Source organism: Apodemus sylvaticus, chromosome 20 (assembly GCF_947179515.1).
Source record: "Apodemus sylvaticus chromosome 20, mApoSyl1.1, whole genome shotgun sequence".
Classification (NCBI taxonomy): Eukaryota; Metazoa; Chordata; class Mammalia; order Rodentia; family Muridae; genus Apodemus; species Apodemus sylvaticus.
Window position 1 is genome coordinate 1,242,005 of NC_067491.1, and position 12,034 is coordinate 1,254,038.

Sequence of the window (12,034 nt, forward strand, 5' to 3'; positions counted from 1 at the left end):
AGCCTTTGGGGACCTTCTGCGCAGGCGCAAGCGACTCAGCCGCGGACCACAAGCCTCTTCACAGTCTCCTCCCCCTGCCCCTCCCCCTCTTACCCGCCAGGTCTTGCAGCTGCTTTAGAGTATCTTTCCACGCTCCGCCCACCGTGAGAGCGCGCAGCCGCACTTGACGCTTCGCGCGCCACTCACCCCGGAGTCTCCCCTTTCCCTTGCCAGCTCGAAGTGCGCAGCCGCGTTTGGAGTCGCCAACACGCACACTGCGCAGCTCAACTCCGCTCCCCGCTAAGCTCCGCCCCTCAAGCGGGAGCGCGCAGCGGTCTTCTTTTTCCCCCCCCCGCCGTCCTCTTCTCGCAGCGTCCCTCGACTTCCGTGGAAGCTCCGCCTCCTCTGTTCCCTGAGAAGGGCGGAGACTGGCAGTGAGGGGCGGGGCAACCCCGGGACCGCGCCTATAAAGGTGGCCGCGCCGGCCGCGCGCGCGGCTCCTCTCGGCAGCAGCGGCCCAGTGGAGGGGTCCGCGGTGGCGGTGGTGGTGGTGGCGGCGGCGGCGGCCGTGGCGGCCGTGGCGGCGCTGTTCCCCGCGCAGTCCTCGGAGCGGGGTCCGGGCTGTGCGAGGTGAGGTGACGGCGCTGCGACCCCGGCCGGTGTCCGACCCCGGTGAGAGCGGCGCCAAGGGCGACATTCTCCGAGGGAGGAAGGAAGCCCGAGCCAGGCGCGGGAGCTCCTCCGAGCCCAGCCGCCTCCGCCCGGCCGAGCGCCCCTCTCAGCCTCGGTCCTTTGTCTCCTCCGCCCGCAGGGTCGCCTCCCGAGCCGCCCCCCGGGCCCCGCGTCCCTCCCCCGCTGGCGGGGCCCGGACTGAAGATGGTGCAGAAGAGAACAGCCGAACTTCAGGGCTTCCACCGTTCGTTCAAGGTGAGGGGTCCTGTCCGGGGGTCCCATTGCAGTGGCGGGTGTGACGGATGAGCAGATCCTAACCGGGAGGCCGGTGCGGGGCCTGGGAGGAGTGTTTGCATTGGACTTCTGTGCTGGAGGTGGTGGGAGTCAGCAGGCCGCAGCCTGTCCCCTGCCTCCTAGTAGCTCTCTCTCTTCTAGGACCCCCACCCCCAGGCTTGTGATTGGTGGCTCTGTGTCCCTTGCAGTTAGCCTGATCACAGTCCAGTCTTAGCGACTGTTTCTCTGTGCGATCCTAGGCAAATCGAGTATTTCTGTTCCTTGCAACTTCCAGGCCTGCCTTGTGCTGGTTGGGAAAGTCAGTAAGATGCACCCTTGCTTCTAACTGCCTACTAACTCTTCTTGAACTGCCCCAGGCTCCCCTGTGATTTGTGGCTGTGTCTCTTGCAGTTTCTCAGCCCAGTCTCTCCTACTTCTGTATGTGGTTTCCAGTGAACTGTATATCTGTCCCCGGCAATGTGTGCTTGTTGCAGACTAAACCTGTCCTCAGCTGCCTAGTAGCTCTCTCTTCCAGGACCCACTTCCACCCATTATTGGTGGCTCTATGTCCCTTGCCATCAGCCTGGTCTCAGTCTTGTGCTCCCCACCCCACTTTCTGTGTCCCTCGGGATGGCCTTGTTCTGGAAGGGAGCATGTCAGCAAGTCTTGTTCTTAGCTGCTGCTGCTCTCTTTCCTGAGCTCCCTTAGCTTAGCTCGTGATCAGTGGCTATGTGTTCCTTGCAGTCTCTCAGCATATTCTCCCCTTCTTCTGTGTACAGTCCCAGGGAAACCCTGTGTCTGTCCACTGTAGTCTTGAGCTGGCAAGCTGGCCGTGTGCAGTTGGTTGGGATCAGAGGGACTGAAGGCTTGTGAGGAAACCCTTTGGCACATGGGTGTGCTTTGCCCACTGCACTTAGTGGTGGCCTGTGGAGACCTTCTCTCAAGACATCCCAGGCCCAAAATATTATTTCCTATCAGGACAGGAAGTTTCTATAGTGTTATTCATGGTGGCTGATTGAGTCTTACGGTATGTGAGTGAATCTGGGGATGGTGAGGGTGGGCAGGGGCTAGGCAGATCCCCTCCTTGGGGCCTGGCCTAAGGGACACAGTGATGTCAGCTTGCCCACTCCACCCAGAAGGCTGGATTATGTAATGGCTTCCTGGGGCAGAGACCTGTTGCCCTGTAGAGAAGGCAGGAGTGTGTGTGTGTGTGTGTGTGTGTGTGTGTGTATGCATGCATGCCTGCTCCCTGTGGGCGGAGCATGCAGATGGGGAAGAATTCCCAGGCCTGTCCAGCCAGTGCCCCTGGCCAACTGCCCCACCCCTGCCCCAAATGCCTGTTATCCTTGGCCAGCTTGCTTTGGGGCTGAGCAGGAATGAGAGAGGGATCTGGGAATGTCACCTACAGTGGTTTTTTTGCCCTCCTGGGGCTTTGCATGAGCCTAGAGGGTCAGCAAGGCCGCCAAAGCAAACCATAGCTTTCTGGGTGGTTCGAGCCGCCTCCTGCCAGGCCTGCTGACTCAAGGCCCTCAGCCAGACCCAGGGGAGGCTGGCCAGATCAGGCTGGACTGCCCACACAGCACTTGGGACTGCAAGCTGCCCTCTGTGCTGCCACTGTAGGGAGGCATGACTGGTAGGCAGCCCTGCAGGTGGCCAAGGACTGCTACCTCGACCCCTCCTCTAACCCCACCCTATGCAGATGCTTCCTTGGAGCCAGGCCTCTGGTCCTCAGAGAGCCTCAGTCTGCAGCTAGGCAGAAAGCACACACACCTGTCAGGCCTCCTGGCTTTACCTGGGTTTCTGGTTTTCTTTCTGGAGTTTTAAGAGGTACTGCTGATGGAGCCTGAGGTGGTGCTCTACAAACTCAACTAGAGCCCAGCCCTGTTTTCCTGTCTTTAATGTGCAAGTTGGGAGACTGTAAGGTAGTCCTTGGGGATCTCCCTAAGGGATGTGCTCCAGCCAATCCCTGTGCTGGGCTCTGTCTGTCCCATGTGTCCCAGTCTTTAAGTAGGGGGACAGTGACTGTAATGTCAGAGGCTCTACTGGGCCCCTTCACCCTTGTAAGGTTCCCAGACTTGGGGACAGCTGCCTTCTGTCTCTGTCTCTCATCATGACTGTCTACCCAGCAGAGCCTGTGGTCATGGAGCAGGTGCCCTGGCTAGCCTTTGGTCTCAAACCTGGTTTACCTTCCCTTCTTGTAGTTCACCCCCCACCTCGTGTGGTGCAAGTGAATGCCCTGAGCCTTGCAGGCACCACATTTTATCAGAGCACTGGGGTTGTGTGCCCTCTTCCCCATGACCTGCTAGGGTGCCCCCTATTTGCACCAGCCTCCTAGCGGCGATTCTCTGCTGGGGGCAGAACAGCTTGCAAGGCGTACCAGTGTAACTCTCTGTCAGCTGCTGGTCTCCAGGTACCTGGCTCCTTCTGCTGTAGCCCCTTGGGATCTCCCTAGGGTTTTGTAGGGAGACTTTTCTCCCAGATAACCCTCTTGCCTGCCCCTCCCACTGTGGACAACCAAGAAAGAGTGTGACTTAGCCCACGTTCCCCATACCCACTTGCAGCCCAGGCCTTGTTCTCTGGGTGGGTTGTCCCTCTGCAGCTAGAGTTTGCCTCAGTCTTCCAGCTTGCACACTGTACCACCCAGGTGCCAGCAGTGGCCATTGTGAGGAAGTGTTTTGTCTCAGCACGCTCCTGTTCAAGCCAGGTTTCTCTGGCCTTCACCTCCCACCTGTCCTGAGCAGTCTTAAGGTCTTCCACATATCTGGAAGCTGGGTCCTTTGGTGTCCTACTTGAACTATAGGTATAAATTTGAACCCTGGCCACCTAGAGAAGGGTCTTTAGACATTGCAGGGTATGACCAGGGCATGGCCCTGTACAGTAATACTAGTGGGTCCCTTGTGTGTTAGCCCCTTACTGGTGGCTTTGTATACCAAATTAGTGGCCCTACAGAGAATGGAGGCTTTGAATACACAGAGCAAGTGGAAGGCTCCGTGTCCTGCCCTCCGGAGCCTCCCCGCAGTCAGGTACTGACTGCATTTACAGTCACTGGAGAGCTTGCAGCAACAGGGAGAAGCAGTGTTGTCCTGTGTGTACCACAGGGAAACTGAGACCCAAAAGCCAAGGGGAAAAGCCAAGCCCTGAGATAACCTAGGAGACTGTGGGAAAACAAGCTGGCAACCCTGCCCCAGGCTCTCCTGCCACTGCCCCCACCTTTGATCCCTCGCCTATCCCTGAGGTCAGCCCTCAGTCAGCTGGCTGGACAGGCAGTCCCATGCTACCCATGAGCAGATGAGGCAGGCCATGTGGCTGAGACTTCCTTTCAGTCAGCCCCAGGCTGGAGAGGAAGGTCACGTTTCCCAGTCAGGAGACAGGATCCCTTGGTGCGGTGGCCATGGCTGGGTCGTTCTTTGTGGGGTATCCCTGGCCTCCTCCTACCCCATACGAGTAACAGGAGCAGGTGACAGCCACGTGGCCCGCTGTCTGAGTAAAACCCCTGAGTCAGTATTCTATGGACTCCAAGGGACTCTGCCTCCCTCCCACAGTTCCCTGCCACTGAGTCCCTGAGATACTCCTGTGGAAAGCCTCTGTACTGGGTGAAGAGGGCAGCCATAGCCTGCTGCAGCCCGCATGCCTGTCGGGTGGCCAGCTGCTCTTGGTCTCAGCACTGGGATGGGGTGCTCGTTTGTACAGGTTGCATATTTGGGGCATTCTAGCAGAACCACCCTGAACATGTTCCCCTTCAACAGGGGCAGAATCCTTTCGAGCTGGCCTTCTCCTTAGACCCTGCCCAGCACGGGGACTCTGACTTCAGCCCACAGTGTGAAGCCCGACCTGGTAAGCACCCAGGAGGAGGACAGGACATGGGGGTCTCTGGGAAGTAGGCCAGGCTAGACTACATACCACCCGGGTCTCTGTTGTCTGCAGACATGCCTTCCAGCCAGCCCATTGACATCCCAGATGCCAAGAAGAGAAGCCGGAAGAAGAAGCGCTGTCGTGCTACTGACAGCTTCTCAGGCAGGTTCGAAGGTGAGCTACAGCGAGGTGCCAGTTCCCGTGGGGAAGGCGCCCTGGGCTACAGTCCCTCACCTCTCTACTTGCATTCCAGATGTCTACCAGCTGCAGGAGGATGTGCTGGGGGAAGGTGCCCACGCCCGTGTGCAGACCTGTGTCAATCTCATCACCAACCAGGAATATGCTGTGAAGGTAAGGCGGGGTCTGCCCCCCAGAGGCCAGTGGCCTTTGAGTCCCCAGATAACAGCCTCAGGAAACCAGTGTCTAAAAATGGCCCCAAGACTTGTGACTCAGGCCACCCTGGGAATCCAGGTCAGACCTAGAGTCACAGAAAGGCACAATGACAGCTGGCCCTTGATCACTCCATGTTCTGGAGGCTAGCAAGCCCTAGTGTGATTATGGAGAACTGGAAACTTATGTGAGAGGCCATGCTGGCCTACCTGTCCCTAAGGCTGGGCCTCCTCAGGTGACTAGCCTGAACAGGGTTTATAGAGGTTGGAAAGCTGGCACAGCACTGGCGTCTGAGGTGCTGTGTGATTGGAGAAACGCAGTGCAGATCCCTGAGGGAGTCCTGTGTGCCTTTGCCATTCCTGTGTAAGCCTAAAGCCTTGCCAGGCCCTGGTGTGGCCTCCTGACCCTGTGGGGCCAACCAGTCGCCCCATGTCCAGGGAAGCCTGGTGATCTGTCTGGGAGGGGCTGCTGCCCTGGATAACAGCCTCTGCGTCTGAGGATAACAGGAAGAAGCAGAGGGAAGAGTCCTTTGCAAGTTAGGATGTCAGAGTCCCTGTCCCTGGTCTCCCGGGCAGGTGCGTCGTTGACTGTTTTCCTCCTAGTGACCCTGCGGGGCAGTCTTGTCAGGATGGTATCCTGAGCTGTGTCAGCTGCTGGGGGCTTCCCAGGCTGGGAGCAGAGTGATAGGTTGCAGGGAACTGGGGCGGGGGCTTCCTGGGGATGTTCTCAGTGGTCTTTGACACCTGGGGCAGTGAGAGGTGATGACAGCAGCACAGGAGAGTGAGGATGGAGGAGGCTGGGATGGTTGGAGGACATTAAAACCGCCCAATGGCATAGATCCCAGAGGGGACCCCAGGGAAGGCCATTCTACTGCCAGGAGGGATAGCGGTTTCTATGGAGCTGTCCCCAGCCTCTTCAAGTGTGGGGGTGAGGTATATTAGTTTGATCTGCAGTGTTTAGGCCACCCTCCCTCCACATCTGGCTCTTAGTGATGGAAGGCTCCTTGGTGGAACTGGTGTTTATTACAAGATAACTAGGACAGTATCCAGGCAGTGGGACCCTGCCCCCTCTACCTGATGAGTTAGGGACTGTCAGGGAGTCCTCTGAGAGCAAAGGTTCTACAGGGACAACGCCTTCTGCGCCTTCTGGGGTTTCTGTCTACCAGGTACAGTGGAGCTGACTTCCTGAAGCTTGAGACCACTGGTCTAAGCCAGATCTAGGCCCATGGTGCCAAGTGCCCACTCTGGTCTGGAAAAGAGAAGGCAGGTCTTGCTGTGGTACCGGCTGGGCCAGCATCCAGGTGGCAGAGTTCCACCTTGTTGCATGGGTCATGTGAGAGCTGAGACTGCTTGGCCCTGCCCTTGCTGGGGCAAGGGCAGCAGCTACCTAGTAGAGGGGACTCTTGGTCAGGGTGGAGAACTGGCCGTTTCCTCTCTCTTCACCTGAGCTATCCTGAGCAACAGGATACCCTGACCACGCTAACACTGCAGTCTGACTTCTAGCAAGTCGCAGGCCCAGGGCTGCAGAGCTCACACCGGGTCCAGATGGCCTGTGGAGCTTGCTGACTCCTCCAGGTAGCATCTGGGCAGCTTCTCCAGATGCCATGTCCCTCCCTGCATTGTAGATCATCGAGAAGCAGCTGGGCCACATCCGCAGCAGGGTGTTCCGGGAGGTGGAGATGCTGTACCAGTGCCAGGGACATAGGTAAGGTGGCCTGCCCAGGCTATCTGACTACAGCCCATCACCCCAGCAGGGCACGGCCTGGGCTCAGCCAAGAAAACAGGCTCTCTGTGGCCTCATGACTCTGTGAGGGTGTCATCTCCCAGGCTGGGCAGCAGGTGCTGAGGGCCTCGGGGTGTCTCAGTTTCTTTTTTCCCTTCTCCCAACTCAGGAATGTTTTAGAGCTGATTGAGTTCTTTGAAGAGGAGGACCGTTTCTACCTGGTGTTTGAGAAGATGCGTGGCGGTAGGTACTGGTCGGGGAAGACTTGGGGTGGGAGCTGCAAACCATCAGGAAGTACCGTCCATGGGTCCCAGTTTTGATATGGTCACTGGGGCTGTCCCTTCCTTTCCCTATGGTCAGAGCCCAATTTTGGGCCCAAGGAAACCCTGGGGCATCCTTGATGGAGTGAGGCAGTGCTGGGAGCTGGCTGGTCTGTGGAGGTGACCTAGCTCTCCCTGGCCTGCACAGGATCCATCTTGAGCCACATCCACAGAAGGCGTCACTTTAACGAGCTGGAGGCCAGCGTGGTGGTACAGGATGTGGCCAGTGCCCTGGACTTCCTGCATAACAAAGGTGTGGCAGGGGCTGTGGGGCGCCCACGGGCCTGGGTGCTTTAGGTACCCACCTAATCTCCTTGTGCCACCTCCCTAGGCATCGCCCACAGGGACCTAAAGCCAGAGAATATCCTGTGCGAGCACCCCAACCAGGTAAGGCTGCCTGGCCAGCACCCACCCAGGCTCCCACTGCCTTCCCCTGCCAGACAGCAGCGGGTAAAGTGCGCCGGCTGGGTTCCCATGCTGCCTGTCCCGTCCCCAGGTCTCGCCAGTGAAGATCTGCGACTTCGACCTTGGCAGTGGCATCAAACTCAACGGAGACTGCTCCCCCATCTCCACGCCAGAGCTGCTCACCCCGGTGAGGGATGTGAAGGCGGGGCGGGCGGGCGGGCACGGGGCTCAGGTGCCAGGCCAGCTCTGCTGCTTTCCCCTGCCAGCTTGGCCTTCCGCTTAGCAACAGCTGCTGGGTGGCTGGGCGGGGCTGGGGTGTAGTCAGCACCTTCTCCTGCCTGTCTGGGGATGCATCAGCAGCCTTTGATTGGCTGGAGGTGGTGCCCCTTCTGACTCGTGCCCGCCCCGCCCCACAGTGTGGGTCTGCTGAGTACATGGCTCCGGAGGTGGTAGAGGCCTTCAGTGAGGAGGCCAGCATCTACGACAAGCGCTGCGACCTGTGGAGCCTGGGCGTCATCCTGTACATCCTGCTCAGTGGCTACCCGCCCTTTGTGGGCCACTGTGGCAGCGACTGTGGGTGGGACCGCGGGGAGGCCTGCCCTGCCTGCCAGGTATGCCCTGCCTGAGTGCCCTCAACGCCCTTCACTGGGCCTTGTGTCTGCACTACCTGGGATGAGAAGTGGGGTGCTAAACCAAGGGACCCCAGGCCCCTTTCTTTTTCTTTCTTTTTCTTTATGTGAGTGTTCTGCCTGCATGTATGGACGTGCACTGAATGAGAGCCTGGGGCCTGATGAGGCCAGAAGTGGGCATGAGGTGCCCGCCTAGGGGGAGGAGTTATGAACATGGGCAGCCATGTGGGTGCTGAGAATGAAACTGTGGTCCTCTGTTACCTGTGTGACTGTCTCCATTGTCCCCACACTCCGCCCTGTGCATAGCACCTCCCCACCACCCTCCTTAGGCATCTAAATGGGGCCAGGTCTGTTTTGGGGTGACTCTTTCCCACCTCTGCCCCCCAGAACATGCTGTTTGAGAGCATCCAGGAAGGGAAGTATGAGTTCCCCGACAAGGACTGGTCCCACATCTCCTTTGCTGCCAAAGACCTCATCTCCAAGCTGCTGGTCCGAGATGCCAAGCAGAGGCTGAGTGCTGCCCAAGTCCTACAGCACCCCTGGGTGCAGGGGGTGAGCTTTGGGGTCCAAGGAGGAGTGCAGGGATCACCCGTACTCTCCATCTCAACTTCTGGGGGGCACAGAGTTTCATAGCAAGAATACAAGAAGGGTCTAGCATTGTGGCTGGGAGTGGTTCCCAGTGGGGCTTGTGATCCCCTCCCTGCCCAGCCGAGAGCTCAGCCTTCCAACTGAGAGGCCCCAGGCCAGGGCGGCTCACACTCCTGGGGACAGTCTGCATGGGACATGGACACACAGGCTGAGCACCCGTGTGGGTGGGGTCTGTTGATTGTGAACACTTGGGCTGGCATTGGCCAGGCCCCCTCAAGTGCTCTCTGACCCCCTGGCCTCTTCTTGCAGTGTGCCCCAGAGAACACCCTACCAACGCCCTTGGTTCTGCAGAGGTGAGACCTGGGGTTTTGGGGCATGAGTGTATTTGGGCTTTTATTCTCCTGGGTGCTAGAACTCCTGAGCCTCAGGCCTGCAGCTGCCCAGCAGGTCCTGTGCACTGAGCACTGTCATGTAGGAGGTGAACCAACAGATCCAACTTGGGGTCTTGGCACCTAGAAAGGCCTGGACTTGGAGTGAGCACCTCCAGAGGGCTGCAGAGAAGGGTCTACTCCTGTGACAGTGACCTGTCCTATCCCCAGGAACAGCTGTGCCAAAGACCTCACGTCCTTTGCGGCTGAGGCTATCGCCATGAACCGGCAGCTGGCCCAGTGTGAGGAGGACACTGGGCAGGACCAGCCTGTGGTCATACGAGCTACCTCACGCTGCCTCCAGCTGTCCCCGCCCTCCCAGTCCAAGCTGGCCCAGCGGCGCCAGAGGGCTAGCCTATCGGCCACCCCTGTGGTCCTTGTGGGGGATCGCGCATGACCCCCACTAGCCCCTTGTACATATGCCCCTGCCCTGCGGGGCTTGAAGGCTAGGGACCTGGACACCCCACTCCTTGACATCCCAGGTACCAGCTCTGCTGGGTCCTCTGGGCATGTAGGGGTCTGTTAGGGGGTGTCTTTTCTCCCTGTCCTGCCCCTGCCCCTGCCCCTGCCCACTTGGCTTTGTTTTGTTTTGTTTTGTTTTTCTTTTGCCGCTATTGAAAGCAAGTGCCCGGAGGAGGGCGGAGGGCTCAGGCCACTCAGCCTGCTCCCCACGATGCTCTCCTGTCGGCTGTGGAGGTCCTGCCACCTGTGCTCCACCTCCACTCCAGCCACTCTGCTGTCTTCCAGGGCTGGGGGTTCCCACAGGATCAGCACCCCACCTCTACCCAGCCCTCAGTATTATCAGGGACAGGCCCTCCTGGTGAGCACAGTGGCGTTTTGCCTCTCCTCACCAGAGCACTCTTGGGTCTGGGGTGGGGGCAGGGCTCCCTGTCTTGGATAGAGACCTCTAGGGGGCAGGTGGATGGGGACAGTGCACTTGATTGATCCCTAGTCCCCATCACCCACCTGCAGTGTCCCTTGGAGGGTTGACAATCAGAAACTCCTCCCAGGCTGCTTAGCTCCTTGCCCCGGGACAGGCCTACTGCTCCCAACCCCACTTCCCAGGGGCAGAGCTGGAGGGGGACCCTGCACCCAGCTAGCCCCACCAAGGCAGGAGAGGTGCTGGACAAGGCTCACATCAGCAAACATGGGGTCCCCACATATCTCCCCACCCAGGGCACCTGAGTGCCCCTTCTCAGGGTTCAGCCTGATCATGGCCACATCCTGCCCCTGGGACTGGAGTTCTTAACCTCTCCTGGCTGCTTCTGTTACCCAGAGCTGAGGCCATACCCAGGGGTTTCTCACCTTCCCTCTGCCCCTAGAGGGCAATGGCTCAGGTGTGCCTGCTTTCAGGAAAGGATTGAAGCTGCCTTGGTCTCCCACTGAACACCCCAGGGAGGCTGGGAAGGGATGTGGTGGCCCTGCAGTGCCCAGACCTAGCTGCCTGAGGCCTGTAGACTGTTCTAGCCGAACTACTATGCAATACGAGTTCCCATTTTCTCCATGGCCCTGCTGGTCGGGGGTGGCTGCCAGGGGCCAGGCCACCCTGCCCTGCAACTGCTCAGGTGTCTACAGGGCAGCCCCTGGCCTCAAAAATCCTTGGTCAGGATTGTTTGTCGAGTTTAGTTTAGGCTTTTTTTTTTTTTTTAAAAGAAAGAATTTGACTTGCTTCCCTGTTCTTGAAGAGTACTTGAATGTCGGGGTCTGGTGGGTGGGGGCCTGGGACACCCACTGCCCAGCATCCCCCACCCTCCTCCCTAGTCTCCTAGGATTGTCACAATGGAGGTGACATGCCTTCTCCAGTCCTGCCCCACTGCCCCACCTGCTTCTGTGGACACATTTCCAAAGAGCCCCAGGGGTGGGGGGCTCCCAGGCATTGGAGTCCTCCATCAGCGTGACTCAGCCCCCCTCAGGTTCCTGAATCAATCCGACTGCACAGTGAACAGCATTGACCCTGCCCCTAAATAGGGCTGGGGTTTCCTCAGTCCCTCCAAGCCCTACCTGGAGGATGTGTCTGACCCCTTAACTGTGAATGAGACATGGTCCTGGGGTGGCTTGGCCACAAACCATGTAGAAACCTAAAAAGCCTGTTGCAGAGTGGGGGGACACGCAAGCACTTTTAACTCCATCCATCGTACCAGGTGAACTGACCGCTCCGGACTCCTTTCCCACCAACTGTCAACGCCAGGATTTTGTATTCTGTTTTGTAAGGATTTAATAAAAGTCATTTAAAAACCTGTGCAGTGACCGCAGCAGGGGAGGTCAGCTGCCTGAAGGTCCTGAGTGCCTGGTTCTCTGGGCTCCTGCACACCCCTCTGGATGTGTCCCTGGGAGATGACATCACCAGGGCGGAAATACAGGCGAAAGAAAAACAAGCATTGGGCAGGGCGGGACCCAGAGGGGCGTGGCTTCTTTCCCAGGGAGAGTGGTCTGGAGTGTGACACTTAGGGCTTGGCTGGATTCCAATTCCGAAGCTCAGGCTACCCTGAGACTCTTCTGTAGTGGGTGAGGACCCTACATTTCTGACTTTCTCTCCTACTTCCAAAGCGCTGGAGTAAACAAGGTCCAAGGTAAGCAGACTTGCCTCAGCATGCAACTCGGGACCTACGTGTCACCCGAGGGTGCTGAGAACTCTGCCCTCTGCCAGCATAGACCTGAGGTAGACCCAGGTGAGAACATTACCCTGCAGCCCTGAGCACCACTCCCAGATTGTCCAACACCAGGATTTCCCTGTCTCTTTATAGATGAGGGAGGGTTCCACTGGCTTCAAGAAAAC

The 12,034-nt window shown here is 58.5% G+C and overlaps 1 protein-coding gene across 1 annotated transcript; it reads left to right on the top strand.

The window, feature by feature from the left end:
- The first annotated feature begins 469 nt into the window (after positions 1-469).
- On the top strand, positions 470-11,497 carry Mknk2 (MAPK interacting serine/threonine kinase 2). The gene is made up of 14 exons (XM_052164976.1): positions 470-651; positions 791-906; positions 4,671-4,758; positions 4,849-4,950; positions 5,030-5,127; positions 6,791-6,870; positions 7,058-7,131; positions 7,357-7,461; positions 7,540-7,595; positions 7,705-7,800; positions 8,030-8,224; positions 8,630-8,794; positions 9,140-9,183; positions 9,430-11,497. The coding sequence occupies exons 2-14, from the start codon at positions 856-858 to the stop codon at positions 9,653-9,655; spliced, it is 1,380 nt and encodes a 459-aa protein (XP_052020936.1). The 5' UTR covers positions 470-651; positions 791-855; the 3' UTR covers positions 9,656-11,497.
- The last annotated feature ends 537 nt before the right edge of the window (positions 11,498-12,034 follow it).